Source organism: Mya arenaria, chromosome 9 (genome assembly GCF_026914265.1).
Source record: "Mya arenaria isolate MELC-2E11 chromosome 9, ASM2691426v1".
NCBI lineage: Eukaryota > Metazoa > Mollusca > Bivalvia > Myida > Myidae > Mya > Mya arenaria.
The window spans coordinates 2,072,053-2,096,561 of NC_069130.1; the positions used below are offsets into that span (position 1 = coordinate 2,072,053).

General features: G+C 33.6%; 2 protein-coding genes across 2 annotated transcripts; both read left to right on the forward strand.

The window, feature by feature from the left end:
* Window positions 1-914: 914 nt before the first annotated feature.
* LOC128202995 (uncharacterized) lies at window positions 915-14,766 on the forward strand. Its single transcript, XM_052904215.1, has 4 exons — window positions 915-1,074; window positions 4,691-4,826; window positions 7,340-7,563; window positions 10,987-14,766. The coding sequence occupies exons 1-4, from the start codon at window positions 1,020-1,022 to the stop codon at window positions 11,271-11,273; spliced, it is 702 nt and encodes a 233-aa protein (XP_052760175.1). The 5' UTR covers window positions 915-1,019; the 3' UTR covers window positions 11,274-14,766.
* A 4,727-nt stretch (window positions 14,767-19,493) lies between these two features.
* LOC128246404 (uncharacterized) lies at window positions 19,494-24,453 on the forward strand. Its single transcript, XM_052964590.1, has 3 exons — window positions 19,494-19,603; window positions 20,315-20,452; window positions 23,807-24,453. Exons 1-3 carry the CDS (start codon window positions 19,511-19,513, stop codon window positions 23,885-23,887), a joined length of 312 nt encoding a protein of 103 aa, XP_052820550.1. The 5' UTR covers window positions 19,494-19,510; the 3' UTR covers window positions 23,888-24,453.
* Window positions 24,454-24,509: the final 56 nt, after the last annotated feature.

Here is a 24,509-nt window from a genome sequence, read left to right on the forward strand (position 1 = left end):
AATAAACGACACGAATCACTTATTTGTTGAAATGAGATCTACTTGGCTACTGTTATATAGAGGTAAACTTCAAACGCCAATACAAACAACGAACGTGTTACGTCATAGTAACAGTTGACTAACGTCTCGCAACATACTATCCTAATGACACAGTTCCTAAACGCGTTGTTTACGGTGTCAGTAGGGACCGTACATACCTGTACAACCATACTAGGGCGAAATATGACATACACGGTGCTATCCCCCAACGAATTGTGTGTGTGCTGGTTATTGCTAGACGATGGGGATGGTGGTGGGGGTGTCAACCGAAATAATCTCAAATATTACTATTAAACACCATTACCCAAAATGCCGATCCCTCTAATTTAGCAGTTGTACGTTGTCGACTTCCTGTTTCCCGTTATTTCAAAGAGGCGTTCGATTGAAAAAAAAAGTAATATTTTTTTTAGATTATGTGCTTTTGGACAAATTCTCTTTGATTGTTTCGATAAGCTTTTAGACTGCATTGAAACGTATAAGAGGATAAGCCAGTCTAGATTAGAGCTTAAATACACGAGAACATATTTATGACTCTTTTATTTATTTGTGAAAGAAACTTGGGTTTTAGATTTTGTAAATTTATTGCCTTATTCAATAGTGTTACGCATCAACGTCCTTCCGTGATGTGTTTATTTTGATTTCTTATTAGTCGTAAGCTTATGAGATACGATTCGGACTAACCGACGCGTATCATGTAAAAAGCGACATCTAATGAAACAGTCACCATTTTTACGAAATATGATCGACATTCCCTCTTATTTAAAAGCTTGAAAAAAAATATGAAGTGATAAAAAATATTCGGGAAAATCACCAAAAAATTGCGAAAATACGCATATTACAGGTTGGCGGTCTATGCTGGTTAACGCTAAGTGTCATCTTATAAGCGGATAGTCTCACAAGTTTACCTGAGCACACACTATCGATTGCTAAATATAGGTTGATGACTCTATAATTCAAATACCGTACGGTGCTCAAACAAAATGGATACCTTATATGTAACCGGACTTCTTATAGGAATTCTACAAGTTTGTAGAGGTAGGAATTGTGGTTTGTTTAACTCATTATGTCTAGTTTAATGTGTACAACTTTAATTAATTATTATCTGGTCCAGGTAAGCCGGTAACGCGATGTTAAAATTGATTTTCAGTCACATGTATAATGTGGTTAACATATTCACAACTTAACGTCTTAAGCTGATTATTAAAAGTTAAACTTTACTGTTCACAGTCAGAGACTTTAAATATGGATTTGAAAAACAAAATTTATGCACAAATTGTGATGATTTCTGTCGTCCAATTTCGAGTCTTTATTGAACAAAGCTTTAAAATGTGTGTCAATATTACGCATTTCCATTGATTTGGCAATCTTATATAAATTCTAACTTTAACCAAATCGTGACTCGTTTTCTAAAGGGAATACCTATACTGTAATACTAAACCCTATTTTGACATTATAGTGCGTTTATAATGATCTGAAAATCGAAACAAGTTATATAAACCTATCATATTTTGAAATACATCTATTTATTGACATTCTTGTCACAATATTAACAACATTTGTTAAAGGTCTTATAGTGCATATATTGATGCACCAATTGTTAATAACAATATATATTTATCGTATAAATATGCGTTTAATGACGTAATCATACCTTTAATTGAATAAAAATACAATAATTCCTGTCAAAAATGAAAGAAAATAGATAACCAGAGGCGAAAAGATGACCGCACAATAGCTTGACCATATGTAACATGTCAGCGTCCGTATGGTCAGTTCGCGGGCTTTGACCTTTATGACGGTTTTTTTATTAAGTGTGGAAAATGGCAATATACTAATGGGGAGGGGAGAGAATTGCTTTTTCTATGGTCATTTTTATCAAGAATAGAGAGTCCTGTATTTTTTAATGTTCAGCCGTCCAGTGGTACTTTTGAAAAACTGTCTTAGGTTCAAAAACATCTCTACGTATCATGTTAAAACTACCCCCAGTTCTTAGAGGTGCTTTGGAGACACTTCGACCAACTCAAATAAGGATAACTATCGTTTAATAGTACTTGCAGGTTTATAGTTCTCAAGTAATAACAATGTACTATACTCCGGTCACTTCAATGCCAAAATAATTGTACGTGGACGGAATTTTACTATTATTGTTTATATGGCAAACACCTCAGGGAAAAGAAGAATCCCGTTTGGAACGTCTATTATTTTAGACAATCCGGTCACTCAACTCATTTCATTCATTGATTCTTCATCCTAGTCGTCAACATGTGTCACACTCGATAAAATGCCGGATCGATTTCACATGTACTAGACTGTCTATATTTAAATAGAAACTCAGAGTGCATGGCCGTCATTTTCAATAAGGTCAAAAATGGTTTGGTTTGAGTTACTACATGTACCTTTTTTTTTAAAGCAGGTAGGGTACGTAGGTTTTTTTATCATTTTTTATTAGACTTTATGTAAAAACGTTATTGACGTTTTTGTCATCGTTGAAGAATGGTGTAAAAATAATCTCTGTATACAGCTTTATATGTTTTAAACTACATATTAAAACACACACTTTTATTATTATTATTATTATTATTATTATTATTATTATTATTATTATTATTATTATTATTATTATCATCATCATCATCATTATCATCATCATCATCACCACCACCACCACCACCTCAACCATCATCATCATCACGATCACCATCACCATCACCACCACCAACATCATCATCATCATCATCATCATCATCATCATCATCCTCATCATCATCATCATCATGTGTTAGTATATAAATCAATAAAATACGTAGGCAACTATTATCTAAACAGGATGCAAATACATATATCGTGTAGAACATGTTCTTATCAACTCGAGGGATGAAAGCGAAAAGGTCCTATCTACTTCTTTATTTAATGTCAGTTAGAACCTTTTCGCATTCACTCCTCGATAATTTACTGCAAAACCAATAAACTATGATTTATGACGAGTACACGTGTACCTATTTGCATGACGGCGGAGAGCTAGTTCAATTATATAAATGGAACATTTTCTAGTACCTATTCTTCTTTGTTCAACCGTTTAAAGTGACACTCTTATTCAAAATCAATACATACACATGTATATCAAACATGAATTTTAAGTGATAAACCTTTAACTGCTTACTAAATAATGCAATAATGGAACATATCAATAACTGATAACACGATTGTAACCGTGTATTTAATAGCTGAACATTCACAAATATTAAATGATTGGTGAGTGCTTAAAGATTTACAGTGATCAACGATTGTCTCATAAGGTAGAAATACCGTGTTTTCTGCACTATTACTTCAAATTAAACTCGGTATCCTTGATAAGAACCATTGTTTTCGACATTATTTATTAAGGTAAATGTTATTTGGGAGTAAGAGTGCATCTTTAAAAATATATAAACGTATAATTATCATTTTATATATATATATATATATAACGACTATATAACTACAGGTTTAAATGTTGTAATAGTGAAAGCATGTGTCAGTAGCAGTCAGCAATGCTATTTATGCATATTTTTGGCACGCCTTGACAAATCGTAAAACACCGTGAAGTGTAGCTTTTAAAACATTTGTAAAGACATTTAATTTGTAAAAGAAATGGAGATAAGTATAAAATGAGTATACATATGAAAGAGCAAAAACTCTAAAGATACCACAAAATATGTTATCTTATGCACAGCACGTTTTCTCAATACAATTAATATGTGTATGAAGTTTGAAGTCTATACAACAAAAACATATGAAGTTATGTAGAGAAGTACAAATTAGGTATACATTACATCAGTTTGGCAATATCATACACAAAACATGTTATCTTATGCACAGCACTTCTCCTCAATACAATTAATATGTGTATGACGTTTGAATTTAATACATCAAAAACATATGAAGTTATGTAGAGAAGGAAAAAATGAGTATACAAAATATCAAAGGGCAATAACTTCATAATACCAGAAAATGTTTATTATGCCCAGCACTTCTCCCCAATACAGATAGAAGGAAAACATTGAGAACCGTATTCAAAATATCAATGGCCGATTACCCTAAAAATAACCTACACAATATAATGTTTCCCATGCATGTACCACTCCTCAACACAGATAATACTTGAGTTGTATGCAGTTTGAAGTCAATACCTCAAAAACATATGGAGAAAAGTATACCGCTACATGTCCCGTTGTCCAAAGAAGGACGGACGGACGCGACTAGATGTTTCTTGTAAAGGCTGTATTTACCCATTGCCGTATGCCTAAAATATTCAAGCTATAAAATAAAATTAATGGCTGTATACTGCACTAGTCTTGCACTGCCTCGTTTCCCCCGCTATCCCCGGTATACCGCCGGACCTGGAGGCTATGGTTATAATTGACTGGTGCATTACTTCTTGTACACAAATCTTGACTTCTTGTATAACAATAAATAAAACCTGACCTTGAACGTTTTGAATATTAAAATAATTTTAAAACGATTTTTTTCTTTTTCTCTGCCAACTGCCCAGTATACGCTGACCTGCGATTCCCCTCTAGTGTTCCAACTCGGACGTTGTTCTATCATTCAAATTTAACACATGCATCAATCGTTCTTTAAATTCAATCCCAAAACTATTTTCTCGTCTTAGTGTACGGCAACCTGAGATGTCTGGAGTGTACCCACTTGGAATGGGAACGGAACCAGCAGTTCGAGGGCTTCATCAACATTGAACGGATACTCTCGTCTAAGTACAACCCAGGGTGTAAGCAGAGGAACCCCTTCGGGTACGTGTATATCTTGGACTAAAGTGACACTCTTATTCAAAATCAATACATACATATGTATCACAGACATACATTTGGAGTGATAAACCTTTTAGTACTTACTTAATAATGCATTGATGGAAAACATTAATTACTGATAAGATCGTAACCATGTATTTAAAAGCTGAATTAGCAAAAATATTTAATGATTGGTGAGTGCTCAAAGATTTACTGTGATTTACTATCGTCTCTTAAGGTAGAAATACCTGTACCTTTTTCAAAATTAAACTCGGTATCCTTCATAGGAACCACTGTTTTCGACATTTATTCTTCTTATTTTGGTATATTAAAACAACATGACACATAGGTTGGACACTTTGCAAATTGAGATTCAAGTTACAAAACTTGCAGAAATTTCTTTGACCGTAAATCGAACCTTTACTTCAGAAGTATAAATTTAAAAAGTATTTATAAGAAAAATCGCAGTTGATGCAAACTGTTCGATTTTTAATAAGTATATTAGTCATTCTTTAACACCGTTAAGGTCTGTAGTCAACAAGATACAAGATACAAGACAATTTATTTCACGTCGGATATCATTCGGAACACCTCGGCCATTTTTTATCGAAAACAACCTCGGATGTATTTGGACGGTTTACAAACTCAAAAAGTGGAACGTTTAAGTCCGCTGCAAGAAGATCGCGTAGTAATTTTATCTAGCAGTTAGACTTTATGACTTAACTCTTGGGAATCTTTAATTATGTTTGCAATAAAACACTTCACTGGCAATCAATGAAAAGCTAGATCAATAAACACAACTCTAAAACACTACAATTAATTAATGATATAATTCAGAAAAATACGAACTACTTCAACTGATGTACCGGCATACATCCGAGGTTGTTTTCGATAAAAATGGCCGAGGAGTTCCGAATTATTATTATTATTAGACCAGATTTGTTGAGCGCCCTTTTCATAAAAAAAAATACGTTCAAGGGCGCTTTACAATTAAACATGTGACATATCGCAGATATGTGGAAATCACCAAAAGTGACATATTTTAACATATTAAACCAATTCAAGTGAAACTCATATGTTGTCAAAAAAAAAAAACACACACACACATAAAGTGTCTAAAAATGCAATATGCAATAAAATAAGCATAAAAAGTAAAATAAGAATAAGAAATCAACAACATGAAACCAAATATATATATATACATATATATATACAGTTACTGTAGTTCTGTATCGTAAAAATAAGTAGGGATAAAAACAGCCACAGTTGTTATCTATACGTTGTAGCAAGTTTTGAAAAGTTGTGTTTTGAGAGCTCTTTTGAATGAATTAAGTGATGATTCTTTTCTGAGAGTGTCCGGGAGAGAATTCCATAGTTTTGCGGCAGCAACTTTGAAACTCCTATCACCGTAAGAGACCAGTCGACATTTTTGTGGCACAAGGGTGGTTGCTGCACTTGCTGATCTCAGGTTTCTAGTTGGCACGTAAACCTCTACTAAGTCGCTCATGTAAACCGGTGACTGACCATGCAAAGTCTTGAAAGTTTGAATGATAATTTTATATTTAATTCTATCTTGTATTTGAAGCCAGTGAAGGTCTTTAAGGATTGGTGTTATGTGTTCAAAACGGCTTGTTTTCGTAATGATACGTGCAGCTGTGTTTTGAACAATTTGCAGTTTGTTCGTTGTTGACTTCGGCACGCCATACAAGAGAGCATTGCAATAATCTAACCGTGATGTCACAAGCGAGTTTATGAGAATCTTGGTGGCATCAGCGGTCAAATATGGCCGAATGTGACCAATCTGTCGTATCTGACCATAGCATGTTCGAGTCACCGAATTAACATGCTGGTCCATGTGCATGTTCGAATCAAGCGTAACACCAAGGTTTCGAACAGTTTTTGATGGTTTTATGCTCGTATCGCCAATTTCCAGTTCTAGATTTTCAACAAGTTTGGAGTGTTTTTGACTTGAAAAAATAATTAATTCAGTTTTGTCTGCATTCAATTTTAACATGTTTGAATTCATCCATGATATGATTTCTTTTAGGCATTGTTCAACTCGCGTGATTGTGACTACCTTTGATGCTTGGTCAGTTGGTTTAAACGAAAGATAGAGTTGGGAGTCATCTGCATAAAAATGGTGGTTTAGACGATGGTTTTTACAGATAGACCCGACCGGCTTAGTGTACATCGTGTAGAATTTTGGGCCCAGTACCGATCCTTGAGGAACACTGAATTTCATAAGGACCGGTTCAGAGAGTTTGCCGTCGATGCATACCGTTTGGTAGCGGTCTGTTAGGTATGATGCGACCCATTGACGAGGTTTATCTGCAAATCCAAAGTCAGATTCGAGTCTTTGAAGAAGGGTGTTATGGTCAATGGTGTCAAATGGTCTGATTTACATACATTACAACACTATCTCGCATAGCTATTTTCCTACTAAGAAATCGTCTACCAACGTCTGCCACGTGAGATTATTAATAAGTTATATATTTTGTAATTATTTACATTTGCAGTGGCGCATACGACCCAAATACTCCTAACCAACAGTATCCGAATCAGCAGTATCCGAACCAACAGTATCCGCCAAATACTGGTACTGGTACAAATGGACAGAACTTTATTCCACCTCAGGGCGTCATGGACACTGTGTGTCCGGTGGCCAGTATACAAATTAACAGGTGTGGGTACCTGTTCGGGAACGCTGTTGTGTATCTTGGAGGATCATATAAAGTTGACAGTAAGTTGATTCAATATTGAAATACAATCGGAACTCCTCGTCCATTTTCCAACGAAAACAACCTCAGATTTATGCCGTAACACCATTAGGAGTTATTCGTAACTTAGTTAAAATATTGTTAATTAATTATAGTGTTTAACGAGTAAATTGTAATACTAAGTTCAAATTGAATTCCCAGTGAAGGGTTCCATTTCATAAATAATTAATATTCCTAAGAGTAATGTCCTTAGACTTATTAAACTGCTGAATTGAAATTACTGCGCAATCTACTTGCAACGTTCTTTAATGTTAGTAATTCTGACATTGTAAACCGTCCATATACATCCGGTTGTTATAGGCCGGGTTGATGTCGATGGAAAATGGCCGAGGAGTTCCGATTGCAATGAAATAATGGCGGCGATTTTTACTGATTCGGATTGTCTCGATTGTTATCGCATATGCATTTAGCTCGGTTAAAATGGCGTAATGCGTGTTTGAATCTAGCCGGAGTATTTACGAATACAATGGAACAGGTGTGCTTAGTTTTGAGGAAAACATAATTGTATTATATTTTTAGGAAAACATAATTGTATTATAAAAACAATCCAGTATTTTTTTTCTAAAAAACATTATATGCACGACACGTGCGTAAAATTAGACCGTTCAATCACTTTTTTTGTGTGTTGAGAATGGCGTCGTTCATTCGGGAGCACTCGGTCATTTATATAAAAAACAACATGGGATGTATAAGGACGGTTTACATAGTCAGAAATCGGTACTGTTTAAGTCCGCTGCAAGTAGATCGCGAAGTGATTTTATTTTGCAGTTTTACTTAATGACTCAACTCTTGGGAATTTTTATTATGTTTGCACTATAACACTTCACTGGCAATCAATTTAAACTTAAATCAATAAATACAAGCTAAACACTACATTGAATTATTGATATAATTAAAAAGATAACGAACTACTTATACCGATGTACCGGCATACATCCAAGGTTGTTTTCGATAAAAATGGCCGAGAAGCTCCGAATGGGCGTCGTTAGCATCTGAAAGTCGAAAAAGGTGCCTTGATATTGTCAAGTTTCAAGTTCCAAAGTTTATTGGCAAATTGGCATAAAAAAGCCTTAAATGGCCATTAACAAGATAAATATTGCAAAAGCATACTATTAACTATAGAGAATTACGGAATCATAATAAATAGACATTATTTAATTTTATATAACAATATCAGTTGTTAAACATTTAGAAACAGATTGAAGGAGAACAATTTACGAACCGAAATTCTAGAAACTTTTTCGACTTTCAGGACCTAATGACAAAATTCGTAGCAACAGGAAATGAATATACTCATTTAAAGCATATTTGTAAAGATAATTGACTAATATCTGAAAAAGCACCTTTTTCTTATCGAATTTGAACGCTAGTGCTCCTTTATTCGTGAATTCTACGGTGCGTTTCTAAATCGTATTTATAATACGAACAACTTATTTATTTAACGAAACGTTGAATATAATAAAGGCGTTAGTAATGAGATACAGTGTAGTATTCGTTTAATTTTAGTGGAAGCGAAGCTGTTCATGCTATTAAAATGCGTCTTATAGCATCGACAGTTTTGTCCACTGTTTAAACTGACACTCTTATTCAAAATCAATGAATACACATGTATAACAAACATAAATTTTGAGTGATAAACCTTTTACAACTTACTTAATAATGCATTTATAGAAAATACGAATTACTGATAAGAATATTGTAACTGTGTATATTTAAAGCTGCACTCTCACAGATATACCATTTTTACAACTTTTATTTGTTTTATCTTGAAAAGAGCAAATTTTTGCGTAAATATCTGCAAACCAATTATATAAGATTGCTGACAAAAAATCAGATCGTAGATTTTCATATTTCCGTTCGAAAATTAATGTTTTATGGCTTAAACCGTTACCACGGACCTATAATTCATGTCCGTGCCGTTACTAACGGTTTAGGAAAAATGCATAAAACATCAATTTTTGACCTTAAATATAAAAATCTGCGATCTTTTTGTCAGCAGTCTTATATAACTGGTTTCTATGGATTTTTTAATTGGCTCGTTCCAAGACAAAAAATAAAAAAAAAGTTGTCAAAACCTTCAATCTGTGAGAGTGCAGCTTTAATAGCTGAAAACGAAAAAAATATTAAATGATTGGTGAATGCTAAAATAATTATTGCGATCTACTATAGTCTCATAAGGTAGAAATACCGTGTTTTCTGCACATTTCTTTCACAGTAAACTCGTTACCCTTTATAAGAACCATTGTATTCGACATTAACTTATCCCTTTTAGTATATTTAAACAATTGGATTAATTGTGGTAAAACTTATTTGGGAGTAATAGTGCATCTTTAATGGGTGTGTTTATTGTTCAAGTAACTTGCTCACTAATTTTGTGTTGGCAAGGATTGTTTTTAATTAGTTATCTAACTTATTTTTATCATGCCCCAAAAATGGTTTGGTTAGGTTTTCATCCTTTTAAAAACAGGTAGGCTTTTTTTATTAATCTATTCTTATTGGGCTTTATTAACGAACGCAATTATCATCATCGGAGAATGGTGTTAACTTAATCTTCTGTTTAAAGCTTTTAAAGGTATTAAACTACATATTTAAACAGTTTTTCCAACTGGCTATAAAAACGGCTTATTCGTAGGGTAGGGTCGGAAAACCCCAACCAAATGTATTTTTGTTAGGGCTCAGTATTTACTTCGTTGCGTTTGTAACATTTGTAGCAAACACATCATTTTCAGACACTTTTAAAAAAAATCATTAACAAGAGAGCTCTCATTGGAAGTATTGATGCTGTTTTATTATTAAAACAAGCTTTTTCAAACATTTCACACGGACTTTATTGTTAACTTTATAACATGAACGAATTCTCCTCAGAAAAGTATAAACGTGTGTAGAAATTAATCTTAAAGATATTTAACACACCACTGAGGATCATATGACATTATAAGGACCGGCCAGTCAGCCACCGAAAGTGTATATGGACCGAGGCGTTAGCCGAGGTCCATTCACCTTCGGGGGCTGACTGACCAGTCCTTATAATGCCATATGGCCCGAAGTGGTGTGTTATATTTCTTATATTATACCGAACATTTTATAGAACCATTAATTATTTTTAATGCACTTAAGATGTGTTTTATTGAACAAAGCTAATAATGTTTACTTGCGACAAATCTACGTCGTTGTGAAAAAAGCAAGCCGCACCTACTAGTTGCATGACGTCATCGGTCCATATTATATTTTTGGCGAGGTCCGTACCGGCCAAAAATATGATATGGACCGGTGACGTCATAAAACTGGATTTTTATCAAAATAAGTGATATACGGACCGATCGAGTTTATATATACAAAGAAGGGACACATTTATGTGAGGTATAATATTAATAAATATACTTCAGTGACAATCACGGTCCACATCCGCAACTGCATGGAGACGAGACCGGAAATGGAGAACCGCTGTTACGACCGCGACAGCTCAATTGGTTACCGCGAACTGCTGACCTACTTACGGAATAAGCTAGCCTTCCTTTCCCCTGACATCGAGGTCAGGTCGTTTATTGGTCACCAGTGCATCTGTTCGTCCGATATGTGTTATCCATACGTGACGCAGGCCGCTGGGACGGCTGTGGCCTCAGTTGTGTGTGTGATGTTGAGTTTGTTAGCGGCATTGTTTATACGGTTATAGACTGTTTATCATTGTATAAGTTGTATAACTGTTAGTGAATTTCACACTTTAAAAGTTGTTTGTATACTATTATTGTAAATTTGTATAATTATTAGTGATTTTAGCGGTATATTTTAGTCATGTAAATATAATTTTGCGAAAGTTGTATGACGGTAATGTTAGGTGACCTTGACATGTTGGGTGCAGCCATGTTCGTCCTTGATAAAGGTCAAGCTGAAATAACGATGGACACTGCTTCATTTTTAGAAGTATTGTATATGACGAGAACTACTTTTACAGATTCATTTTAATGTCAAAATGCGCCGCGCCATAGTACGATGTCTCTTTTGGAATTAGATTTTGTTTCAGATCATTGGAGGAGTGGTTATTATGAAATTACTATAAGTTGTTTGCTGTCATGGACGATATATAGTTTGTTTAGATTATAGTGCTGTTGTCGGCCAAAACGACGCCCATGAAAGGTCAAGGTTATCAGACAATATTGATCAAGCTTTAATGGCGAAAATGATCCTCATTACGAGATATTTACATTTTTAGGCGACAATTTTTCCGTTGAATGGCGGATTTTACAAAGTGCTCATTTTGTTTAATGAACCCGTTATTATGGATAAGTTTATATTGTCACTTGAGGTATGAACTACTGTTATGGAATGATTGGGTTTGTGATTTGTACATAATTATACATAATTATGTATATGATATATAATATCAAAAACATGCAAGTTATCTTTTTAGAACTCTTAACTGTAAATGATTTGGCTCATATACGCTTTCATCAGCAATAAACATATAACGGAAGTGACGTCATCATCTTGTACTGTTAAATTTTGACACATTTTTTATTTCATAATCATATGGCTTTAAAAAAAGTTACTAATCAGTTAAATAACCAGTTTTTTTACCCAAACAATTTTGTTTTTTTAAAAAAAGAGACCACATTTTTATGAAATAAATGTGCATTCAATATGTTTAGTTTATCATCTTTTTAAAGATTTTTGATCTTTTCGTGTTTATGTGAATAGTTTTATTTTTAAATAAAAAACTCGTTCACTAGAATACAATGACAGATTTTGGCTTTAAAATGCGATCGTCATAATATTGCTTACATAACTTTGTACATACGTCATTGCACGTTTTTCTGTCTCTCGGAATAGATGCTATTTGTTCAACATGTTCATGAAAATACTCAAAACTATGAAAAAAATAATCAAACATTATTTCGTTTTAAAGTTGTCATTTTCAATCATTCTCCAACATTTCTGAACATGCTTCATATTATACTGACGTCACACATTGATTCGACCAACTCTTTTTTTAGTTTGTGAAAGCATGTTTAGTTAACACCATCCACGTTACATAACATAAACTCATGCAAATTAACATGAACACATGCAAGTCAACATGAACACATACGAGTTAACATGAACACATACAAGTTAACATGAACACATACAAGTAAACATGAGCACATGTAATTTAACATGAGAACATGCATTTAACATGAACACATGCAATTTAACATGAAAACATACAAGTTAACATGAGCGCATGCAATTTAAAAGGAACTCGTTCACGTTTTAAAGTGTCAGCAATCGAACATTTTATTCCGTTTGAAAAATCTTAACAAACTGCTTGTTTCAATGATAACACTTCATCACAGTTTCAAATTAAAGTTTTATTGTTAGTACAGTAACTGAGTATGTGACGGATTATGCTCCAGCTTTTAGTAAAGTGTTAGTAACGCTTTTAAAAGTTTGAGTTATTTTAGTCTAGGACTTAAAAAATTCTGTTCAAATGATTATTTTCCAAAAGCTGAAAAATGTAAAATTAAACAAAATAGCCATATTTCAACGGGGTTTAAGAAATCATTGCCACCATGTGTGAGTCTCGTTTTAACATTAACGTCCTAGTAAAAATAACAATGTAAGAATGATCACTTTATATCTAGCTTATATACATTTAGTTTATAGGAATGTCCGAACTTTTTACATTTCAATATTATTTAATTATTAATATAATGACTAAACATCCGTGTACGTCCGACTATATAATGAAATGTCAATTCATAATGAGTTGTTTGTTTTTAACGTGTATCTGTTTATCCGTTTGTTTTAAAATAAACATAAAATGCAATTGCTTGAACTAAAATTTCTTAAAAAATAACCGTATGTGAATATTTTCTACAATGTAATAATAACCATTAATGAGAAACTATTTTAACGTCCAGTTTTGTTTTTTTTAAACTGGGTTCGCTAACAAATCGAATCGCTTATATAAAAATATTTCTTTAATACATTCGCCATATTTAATACATGTAAATACTATAAACAGTTCTGCGTTGAAGCAAATTTTAATATGATATCATTATATTGCCATTTTAGTAAATACATTTTTTTCCATTGTATATTTTTATTATATATAATTGTAATGCTCTTCATATATCCCCGTGTTATGAATTCCATTATTTGATTATTTAACCTCAATCGCTTTTAACAAAATTGCAGCAAATTTCATTTTCTGATTCTTTTCAAAATATAAATATTTTTTACCTAAGAAAATATTTTTATAGAAAGTTATTCGTATTTGTCTTTTTCCAGTGTTTTTGTCACCACACAATTTTAATTTAACAATATATGGTGTTTTTAAACTACCGCTAGAATGAAGGTTTAAACAGCCATTCTGTCTTTATAAAATGATGTAGAATTATTTCGGGCATTTTAAACTTATTTATCAGTAAGAGTGCATGCTCGAAGTGATGTTTAAACAATCACATTTGATATCCACGAATCACTCATGACAGTGTTCTGTACAAACTTGCTGAAATTTGTGATATTATTATGTTATTTTCTTTTTACATATACGTACATGTATTTTTCTTTTTATTTGAAAATATTTGTATAATTGAAGCTAGTTGTAAAGTGTAAGTATAAATATTGAATTTTATAAACCCTTGGCTTATCTATGTAACGATGTATGATAAAAAATATTGTCGACTCGATAAGATATAACACGACATTTTGCCAAAGTTCAACTTTTTGTGTCGACAAAAAGTCGACTTAACGACTTAATATTAGATTAAGTCGACAGCATGTCGTGTTATGATTCGTCAAATCGACATTAAACAAGTCTACAAGATTCTATGCTCACGTCATCAGTTTATGTGGTATACGCTTCCATGCTTGACACAATTCCGTTTCTTCGAATGAAATGTTCCGCTATTGTATGATACTGTTTAATCTGTGAAATGATTACAATTAAAACACTTAATCTCAAGTGACTTTGAGCAATACAGTCGAGACTCTAGAATGGTTTCATAGCTTTAATGCATACCTATATGATTTTATCATAACATTTTTATTGATTATTGAATAGTGCCATTTTCTATTTTCCCATTAAATGCAGACTTTACTGAAACATTAATAATCCTTTAAATTTAATCACTTTAGCACGAGTTTTGAGCATGGTTTACGAAATAAACTACAATAAAAACTTCTCTTTTTTTGGATTTTTTAAATCGTTCATGCCACGAAGGGTGGCATTTAGTAATCTGACCGTCTGTCCGGGTCATCTTAAGTGTGTTTAGGGTTTTTATGTTTATATTATAGTTAGGAGCCTATATGGTTATGATTTCGATTGAAACAACACATACACGTTTAAGATGCTATTTTTAAAGAGGGAAAATACATAAACAAGAAATGTTGGTCCGTCTGTACCCACGGTTTTCGACCAATAACTTGCAAACGCCTAGTTCCTGGGATCTTTAACTACCTTGGAAGGTTGGTCATGACCAGTAGATGCCCCACTTTGATTTTACGGTCGTGCTGACCTTGACCTGAACATCCGTTTCCGATTAATAACAGATAAACGCTGGTGCACAGGGACCTCAAACTTGGTAGGCAGGTTGGTCATGACTAGTAGATGAACCCTATGGCTTTAGGGGTCAGTCTGTCACATGCCAAGGTTGTGGTGACCTTGAAGTTAAAATACATTTCCGTTTATTAATTGAAGAGCGCTTGGGCTCAGATACCTCAAACTTTGGGTACAGGCTGATCATAGCCGGTAAATGAACCATAATATTTTTGAGGAAAGGGGATCAAAGGTTAATGCCAACTAATGAACACTTGGGTATAGGAACTTCATAGTGATAGGCAGTTTCAACACTACCAGCGCATGTCCCGTTTCGATAAAGGATGCCAGCATTTCAACAGGGTAAGCATCATAAAGTCATTTAACTACATCCTTCACTTAGTTACCCATTGTAGTTAGTTAATTTGTTACGCTTTCATACCATTTTACATTCTAGGTATTCATTGAAATAATCGACGTCCATGTTTGAGCCTCGTACCTCTACGATCAAGGTCACACTTAGAGGTAAACTGTCAGGCAACCATCTTGATGAGTGTCTGCTCTATAGTACTCTCGACGCCCATATTTGGTTTACCTACCTTCAATTTCAAGGTCACGCTAAAGGGAAAAGGGTCAAGTAGACATTTTAATTAGTCACCGTTTCACATTACTCCCGAAGTTAATTTTCGGGCCACGTACCTTTAAGGTCAAGGCCACATTTAGCGGGACCATGTCAGGTAGCCATTTTCATGAGTGAACGCTTCATATTACCCGCGAAGTCTATGTTCAGGTCACTTTCCTTTAAGGTCAAGGCCATATTTTGGCTTGAAGGTCATGTAGCCTTTTTATAAATGATCATATTACTCCGGAAGTGATGAGCGTTTTTTTACAGTGGCTGACCACAAATGCTAAACACATTAACCGACCTGCTGAACGAATGTTCCGGCTACGTACCTTAAAGGTCAGGTTAACGTTTAAATAGCCACTTTCGTCTTTGCTCAATAGTTAATCCCCTCAACCGCTTTGAAGATTTGAAATAGGTTGCATTTTGCACACATGTTCATCAGATTGAGATAACGTACCAAATAGTAGAATCAAAGTACTGAAAGTAGTGATGAAACAATTATCGAGTACAATCGATAAATCGTCGCTGACAATGCTATGTCGGCGACAATCGATAGTGGTTGTCCAAAATCGATGTCGCTAATTTTACTTCCGGTAACTACGTATTTTTTTGTTATGCGGTAAAAGTAGAGTAGATGTCAATTTTTCTTTCCGGTAAATTCTCGTTGAGTTCATTTAAACAAGGGAGGTCACTTGCTTACTCAAATGCGATGAATGTAAACACTTTTGCTAAAAAAAATTACAGTGAAACTCTCCCAAAATTACAGATTGTTTTTAATTGTTTATATATTTCATAAACCTCAATAATATATATATTTTGTAAAACCCCAGTAATCTTTCTCTACGGTTAAGTGGGTCCTGTCTGACCTGCAAATACCGGGGATCCCGGCTCGATGCATTCTGTTTTTGAAACCTTTTTTGGTATCGGTTGTTATTAACAAATTCACTTTTTGTGAAAGTTTTATGAAATTAAGATATTTTAATGAAATCTTCAATATTACATGATACTGAATGTTAAGCTTGTTAACAAATATTTAATATGCTTTTACATGGATAAAATGCTAAGATAACTTATATTACTTGATACGGTGTGCACCATTTTGCAATTAATGTGCAATTATGAAGAATTATTTTTGTTGTCAGTGTTTTCGTTAAGTTATTAAAGAAAGTAAAATGTTATGGATATTTACTTACTGTGGCAAAAATCATGACTATAGCATCACACATACTGATTCCAGGTTAAACCATTTAAATGATCATGATTATACTATGTATACAGAATGTATTCCTAAATGATATTATGAACTTTCGATTATTGTTCGATAGTAAATCGAAATGCTTGGTCCGATTCGATTCGATTACCGATAGCAAAAGGAGTCCGATTTTCAAACACTAACTCAAAGTACTACAGGGGACGGTTGACATGATGGTCGAAACAACCTGGGTACGAAATGTTCATGTTCTGCTTACGAATATATTTTACTTATAAACTTTATTGAAGCTCAAAATCAACTTCAATATATAACTGTGTCGCTACCTTTTTTTGTTGTAAACATTTCCCCACAGTAAACCTGTCCATGTCGTGTTTATTTATTAGCCCCCCCCCCCCTCAAACATACACACCTTACGTAAATGCGCAAACGATAGCAGAACCCCCTACTTCGTGTAATAATATACTAATATACTAATGATAATACTTTTGCACTGAATAAATAAAATACAAACTTTTATTTGGTTATGTTGTCTCTATAGCGTTTTATAGCCTTTCGCAATATATTGTTTTTGATATACTCTAGTATTTCTTTGGGTTTCGAATGAATCATTTTTATTCCACTCACCTGTTCATTATCACGATTGATTTCACAGGTTCGGCAATGATAATAACAACGTCCATTTCATGGGGAAATTTGATGAAATTAATAATACTTGAATCAATTTCTCTTTATAATGAATCGTCTACAGTGTCATATTATTTTGAATACTCTCTCTGGCGTCTACACGGAGTTCTTATTATAGTAAGGTATTTCATCCGTAAGAATGCTATCTTCTTCTAATTGTTGATTACTGATGACTACCTATAATTTTATTTCATTTAAAAGCATATTGGCACCATCTTATTAACGATCATATCGTTAGATCGATTTTTCGATTCAATTTGTAATTGGCTATAACGAGATATACTTAGCTGGAAATATTACTCTATGCTTCATTTGATTAAAGGTTAAATATCGTATTCGATTTCTTACACTGACTAAGTGTTCAGTTGAAAATCATGATCTTATGACATTTTGTCATACTCTCATTAATTAGATGGTCCCATTTACTGATTGAAAATACAGTTTATTGACAAGCTAATGCGATATTTATAAGTATCATACATGGCCTGGAGTGTCAGAAAGTTCATCCTAATCCGAACGTAGATTTTTTTCGGAAATGAGGTTTACGGCGAGTTTCCACAGAACACCCTGTTGGTTTATAAGTTTCTTTAATGGCCGAGAGTGTCAGATAGGTTCATCCAAACCCGAGCGTAGTTTTTGTGTCGGAAATGAGGTTTACCGGTTTTCCACAGCACGAGCGGCTATGGTTTATGCTTTTTCTCCCACCTTAGTCAAAATATAATGAAAATGTATTATTTTTCGCTGAAACTCTTTTATGCATAGTAAAAAAGAAGTTCCATACGGGTATTTTTTATATTTGCCCGTGGGCAAAGGATTTCCAGAATGACCAAATATCTGGATCTACTTATCTGGGGTGGGAGAAAAGTTTGTTCTATGTTTAAGGTAATGTAGGTACTAAATACTAACTTACTTAATGTTGGGGCGAATGTCTCTATTCCTTACAGCGATCATGCGCAAACCGCTGAATAACTCACTTAATAACACGAATTGTTGACGAAATGACACATTTGGTGGATGTTTTGTCAGAAGCTTACTAAAAATAATCAAAATCCCACTGGCGATCTCTTTGGAAGAGATATGAGCTTTAAGACTAAATTTCATTAACTAACTATCCCATGTATGTCATAGTTACTAACTATCACATGTATGTCATAGTTACTAACTATCCCATGTATGTCATAGTTACTAACTATCCCATGTATGTCATAGTTACTAACTATCCCATGTATGTCATAGTTACTAACTATCCCATGTATGTCATAGTTACTAACTATCCCATGTATGTCAAAGTTACTAACTATCCCATGTATGTCATAGTTACTAACTATCCCATGTATGTCATAGTTGGAACTTATTGTGTAAAACCTTAATAATTAAGAAGGGTGGAAACGTGCAAGGCGATCGATCCTTTCTTAGGCATTAAGGTTTACACAGTATAATCTAACTGACTTAGATAATAACGTGTTCTCTACAGATGGGGAACCAACTTATGACGTCATGTCCGTTATCATGTCATGTATTACGTAATTAAAGCCGATATGCGATTTCGTTTGCTGAAAATGTAGGCTATAATCTAAACTCGAACAGCTTTGAACATATAATATAAGTGTGGTATTTTTTTTATTCATAATCAATCGCTATCATGGCTGGAATACCTCAAACCGTCTTTAACGCTATTATATATCTGTAAGTCATATTAAAGGGGCGGAAAAGGTTTAATAATGTTTTCTATTAAAGCACGCGAGTCTTGGTTTCATAAGCGCATCATTACCATTAACAGAGATTGAACGATTTGAAGAGGATATTCCGAGATTGAACTAGTGCGTGCTGGGAATTGCAGGGGATATTTTGAGCATACATTCTTGCAACATGGTCTTGCCTAGGATTTGGAATCTGTGGGGATATTGTCGGATGTTGGTTTTGTTGCTGGTTTTCTGCTATATTGTCAGCGCCGACGATCAGGTATGTACTGTTGTCAAAATTTGGTGTGTACGGTCCTAGAAATGTATGTAAATTGCTTTAATACATATACATCATCACATATGTGTTTTTACCAATCCAAACTTATAATCTAAATGAGTTTCCATGAAAGAAGAAACAGCATTTCTGAACTTTTGATTGTAATCTACATGTATATTAAAATAGTACTTTTTTAATTAATTCTAAAGACTTTGTTTCGTTCTGAGTTTCGCCATAACACCTTTATATGCAAAATAGATACTTGTACTAACGTATTTTAACATAGTTTGTGTATTCAAGTCATTTTTATCAATGTCAGTTTTAGGTCAAGGTCATGCATGGAAACATATATTGACCTTAAAACCAATATGTAAGCAAAACATTTCTTTATTATATAGGATAACCAAACACAATTTGAAAAAAGTCCCAATTAACAACAATATTAAACAGAAAGGTCAAAATTCCAAAGCAATTCGAGGTCCTAATTAAAAATGCATGCCATTGTTTCTAGCTCAGCTTTTATAATGTAATAGTGGCGAATGTTTTTTTTTTTTTATCCAACTAACCTACATACATACTAATGTATAATATTCCTTTGTTAAAACATTTTTTATGACCCTGACATTTAAATGTTGTCGTACCTTCTTAAGAAGTTAATAACATAATACAATTTACTTTCATATAACAAAAGAACTCGTATGATTTTTTTTTCAGTTCCTGTGTTGCATGGCGGGAATCAAGAAGGTCCGCCATATTTCCATATGCCCCGCCCCCTGTTGCCATGGGTACGAGGAACACTCGGTTTACACTGCGATGATGGCCCAAATATCATTCTGTAGGAAACTTGAAGAGGTCAGCAGTGTTAATTGTTACACAATTAAAGTCATTCAAGCAAGAACCTCCCGCTGTGAAAAAGTTGCTTAAAAAACCCCTCAAACATAAATTATTAAAAAAATCAAATGCTATGTCCTATTAAGGTTTGGCCCGATTTTTCAGATCATTTTTCAAAGTTCACAACGTGATTTAAGACATTGTTGTTCACTTTTAAACGTGAACTTTCTGATGGTTTGCTCATAAATCGATAAATAACAAGTGCAGTTAAATATTTTCTCAAATCTTGTTTCTACTATTTCGAAGCAAAAGCGTATCCATGTAACCTCCCTGGCTCCATTTTCTCGAAATTTCTTAAGCTTAACAAGCTTAAGTCGCTTATTTCAATTAGCCAAAATACATACTGAAAATGAATTTTGATAAATGAAAAATGGTTTATTCTGATAATCTTACAGATTATTCCTACATAATTTTTAAAAATTCTTGAAGAAGTAAATATAACACATTTTATAGAACAACAAAAATAGTGAGATTAGCTTAATCCTGTTATAAGGGACTTAAGAAGTTTCGAGAAATTGGGGCCAGAGCAGTAAAGTCGGATCAGAAGGTCAACGATTATTATGTTAACAACGTTGTTAACTTTAAGACAGTTCTGAACAATCGTCCCAATGTTTACCAAACTTGATGCGTGTGTCCTTTCAAACATGTATGTGTATGTGTTATAAGTGCTAAGAATATTATCAGATTTTGGCTCAAGGGCATTTTATGTTTAATCCCGTTTCGTTACAAGATTAGGAATAATTTCAGTTGCTATCATTGTTGACACTTATCCAATACATGTATCTAGTAAGTAATCAACAAACGACCAGCATAAATTTGTAAATGGGCATTTATTTAATGCCGTAACAAAAATATAGATATATTAGAAAGCGTTCTGTTTTATTATCGATGCTACTCAAACAGCACGATATACAATGAGTTAAATTGCATTACTTCCCTTTAACCATAAACTCTATTGCATGTATTGTTTATATACTGATGTTGAACACTCCAAAAGCACTTGTTAATCGGACTTCACACAGTAAACATGTAATCAAAACTTTGTGTCTTTGTACATCTCACACCAATTCCAAGGAATACAACACCCAGGAATACAACACTCCCTCCTCTAGAATCTATTTACTGCTTCTTTGAATACTTTGTTCCATGCGCCATTTTGAGTTTTAAACTTTAATTAAAATATGTTAGTTCTTTGATAAACGTTAGACGTTGTGCCATAGGTTTGTATCGTCGTATATTTCATATTTGGTCCTGACCAGAATTAGTCAAATAGGTTATTGTTTCTTCACGTTGCCATGTATGTTTTTTTATTGTCCTTTTATACCTTACTGGATGATCAAATCATCAACAACACCTACACGAGTGTCAATATAAGTTATGACGCAGGAAACGACGCCCAAGACATTGTTGATATGGGGCGATAATTATTTGAGTTTTTCCTCTGATGTAATCCACGGGAACTCCCAAAGCTTGTCATAAATTTTGCCTTATTTAATAACAGCAACACAAGTTTTTGTACAAATGCACGGTTCTTTGTTGTTTCCATTGGGGATTATTTTGACATTCTTTATTCGGTCATTTAAATGCTTATAAACGGAGAGAAATAACAATACATTAGAATTAAGAGTGATATGGAATTTGATCTTTATTATTTTCTTAAATCAATTTAAAAGATAGATATAAAGGATATTGAAATCACGACCGTACTAACATTATTCCTGGACGAGATGAATACTGCTGTGTATTATATGATGAGGAGTTGCAGATTCCTATTATCACAAGAAGCACAAAAGACCTCTCTGTTTCAACTGCTTTGGGACAAGTGTTTAACCGAATGCAAGAAAGCAATGTCATTTCCCGCGCTTTATGAATTGCAGAAATGTGGTACACGGAATAATTAAAAAAGATCACAGATATGTACATTCGATCGTTTTAAATCTGTTTATAAGCAGAATGTATTCGTACATGATATCAAATAAGAATTACAACACAAAACTTTATTTTTGACGAAATTTGCTTGCTTTTGAATAGTAACGTCATATCCAGTTATATGACGTCATAATTTATTATTACCGTCATTTCATGTTTAAACATATTAAGTCTTCACGAAATAAAGATAAAATAACACGCCATCCTCGTAAGATTTAGCTTAAGAATGTACTCCTGAATGCAATTAAATCTTCATAATAAGTACAAAATGAGAAATAAACTTGCTAAAATATTGCCAATTAAGTAATTAGTTTTGCAATTCAATTTGTTTACAAACATTCAGAGTGATATGTTTTCTCATAAAAAGAAATAGAGCAATGCAATATTAAACATGTGCAATACAGAAAAAATACATGATGGCTATATTAAACCAGAAAACAAGGTGTAGCATCTGATGCATCTTAATGCATATTTTATGTATTGCGTTTTTGAAATAATTTATGATTCTGTAAATAAAACCGCATGGAATCCGAAGTACTTCAGTCAACAATGAAAATTGCATAATATTCCATCATTAAACATTTAATACTTGTTTTGATGATATTGCTAATGGAAACACTCGTTAATATTACCGACACAGTTTTGTATTACAGTTTCCATGTGCTTAGATTAAGAAATGGCGTTAATTGAAAGGAAAGCTACTATAATTGATATATTTTTTAATAGGTTATCGTTTCTACGAAGCAACAAAACGCATAAAATGTCATCGAAATATGCTTTCGGAACTCCTCGGCCATTTTTATCGAAAACAACCTCGGATGTATGCCGTAACATCAGTAGAAGTAGTTCGTATTTTTTTAAAATTATATCATTAATTAAATTTATGTAGTGGTTTAGAGTTGTATTTATTGATCTAAGTTTAAATTGATTGCCAGAGAAGTGTATTATTACAAACATAATTAAGATTAATTGCAGCGGACTTAAACGTACCACTTTTCGAGTGTGTAAACCGTCCAAATACATCCGAGTTTGTTTTTGATAAAAATGGCCGAGGTGCTCCGAATGCGAAGTATGTGTAAAAGTCCAACGTCATCAAGGTATGTGTAAAAGTGCTACATCATCAATGCTTGTGTAAAGTGCTACGTCATCGAGGTATGGGTAAAATGTACAAACGATGAGGAAAGGAATTTGTGCGATGGCCATAAATCCAACAAGTCCACGCTCAAAGAACATTCACAAACAATACCCGACCTTCACTTACAACGTTTACACGTACATATATGTTTACAAACATACACACAAACCCGCACTAAGTGTTTCGCAACCTCTACAATGGTGAGTTGGTAGTCAAGAAATTATAAAAAAATAGTACCATTTCCTTTTCAGGACACCTCTCAAGAGTTGACAACCGCCGTGAGAGAGAAATGGGGAGCACGGCGATACCCCGACAAGCTGTTCCACTTCTAACACAGGACTTTCGAGGGACGTTGGCTAAGAGCTTTTTAAGCCTAACAAATAATATTGATTCCGGCTTCCCGACATTCCCAACTCGTTTGCACGCGACCCTTGCAAGCTCATCGTTCTGTTGTTTTTCTTTCGGTTAACATTTTGGTAGTTTCGGAACAGACAGGATGCGTCAATGTACCCAGAATAAATGGCGGCGGTGTAAAGTGTAAATAATACCAAGACACGACTTCACTGCATTCTTTTTACGCCTATTAGAAATGAGGACCAAGACGTCTTCAGAAGTTTGAAGGAAAACACTATCAATGATTAGATTGAGAGCTTGCTCTTATGTGCACCATGTTAGATCTTTATTGAGTGCACTCTTAAAACAATATAAATATATATAATATTTAAATTCATTCTCCCACGTCCCCTGTGTAATATAGGTTAGTGTAACGCTCCTAAAAGATGATATCTATTTTTCTTACATTCCAATTTTAAAGTTTATATGTCATTTTGTTTAAGACCTGAATATTATCTAAGTTCTCTCAGAAATATATGTTTCAACCAATGATAAACAGCTGCACTTTCTTCTTTTTCGTTGGCGTTGTTTATGCTTTTTTCCCAGATTAATCGAGCCTTC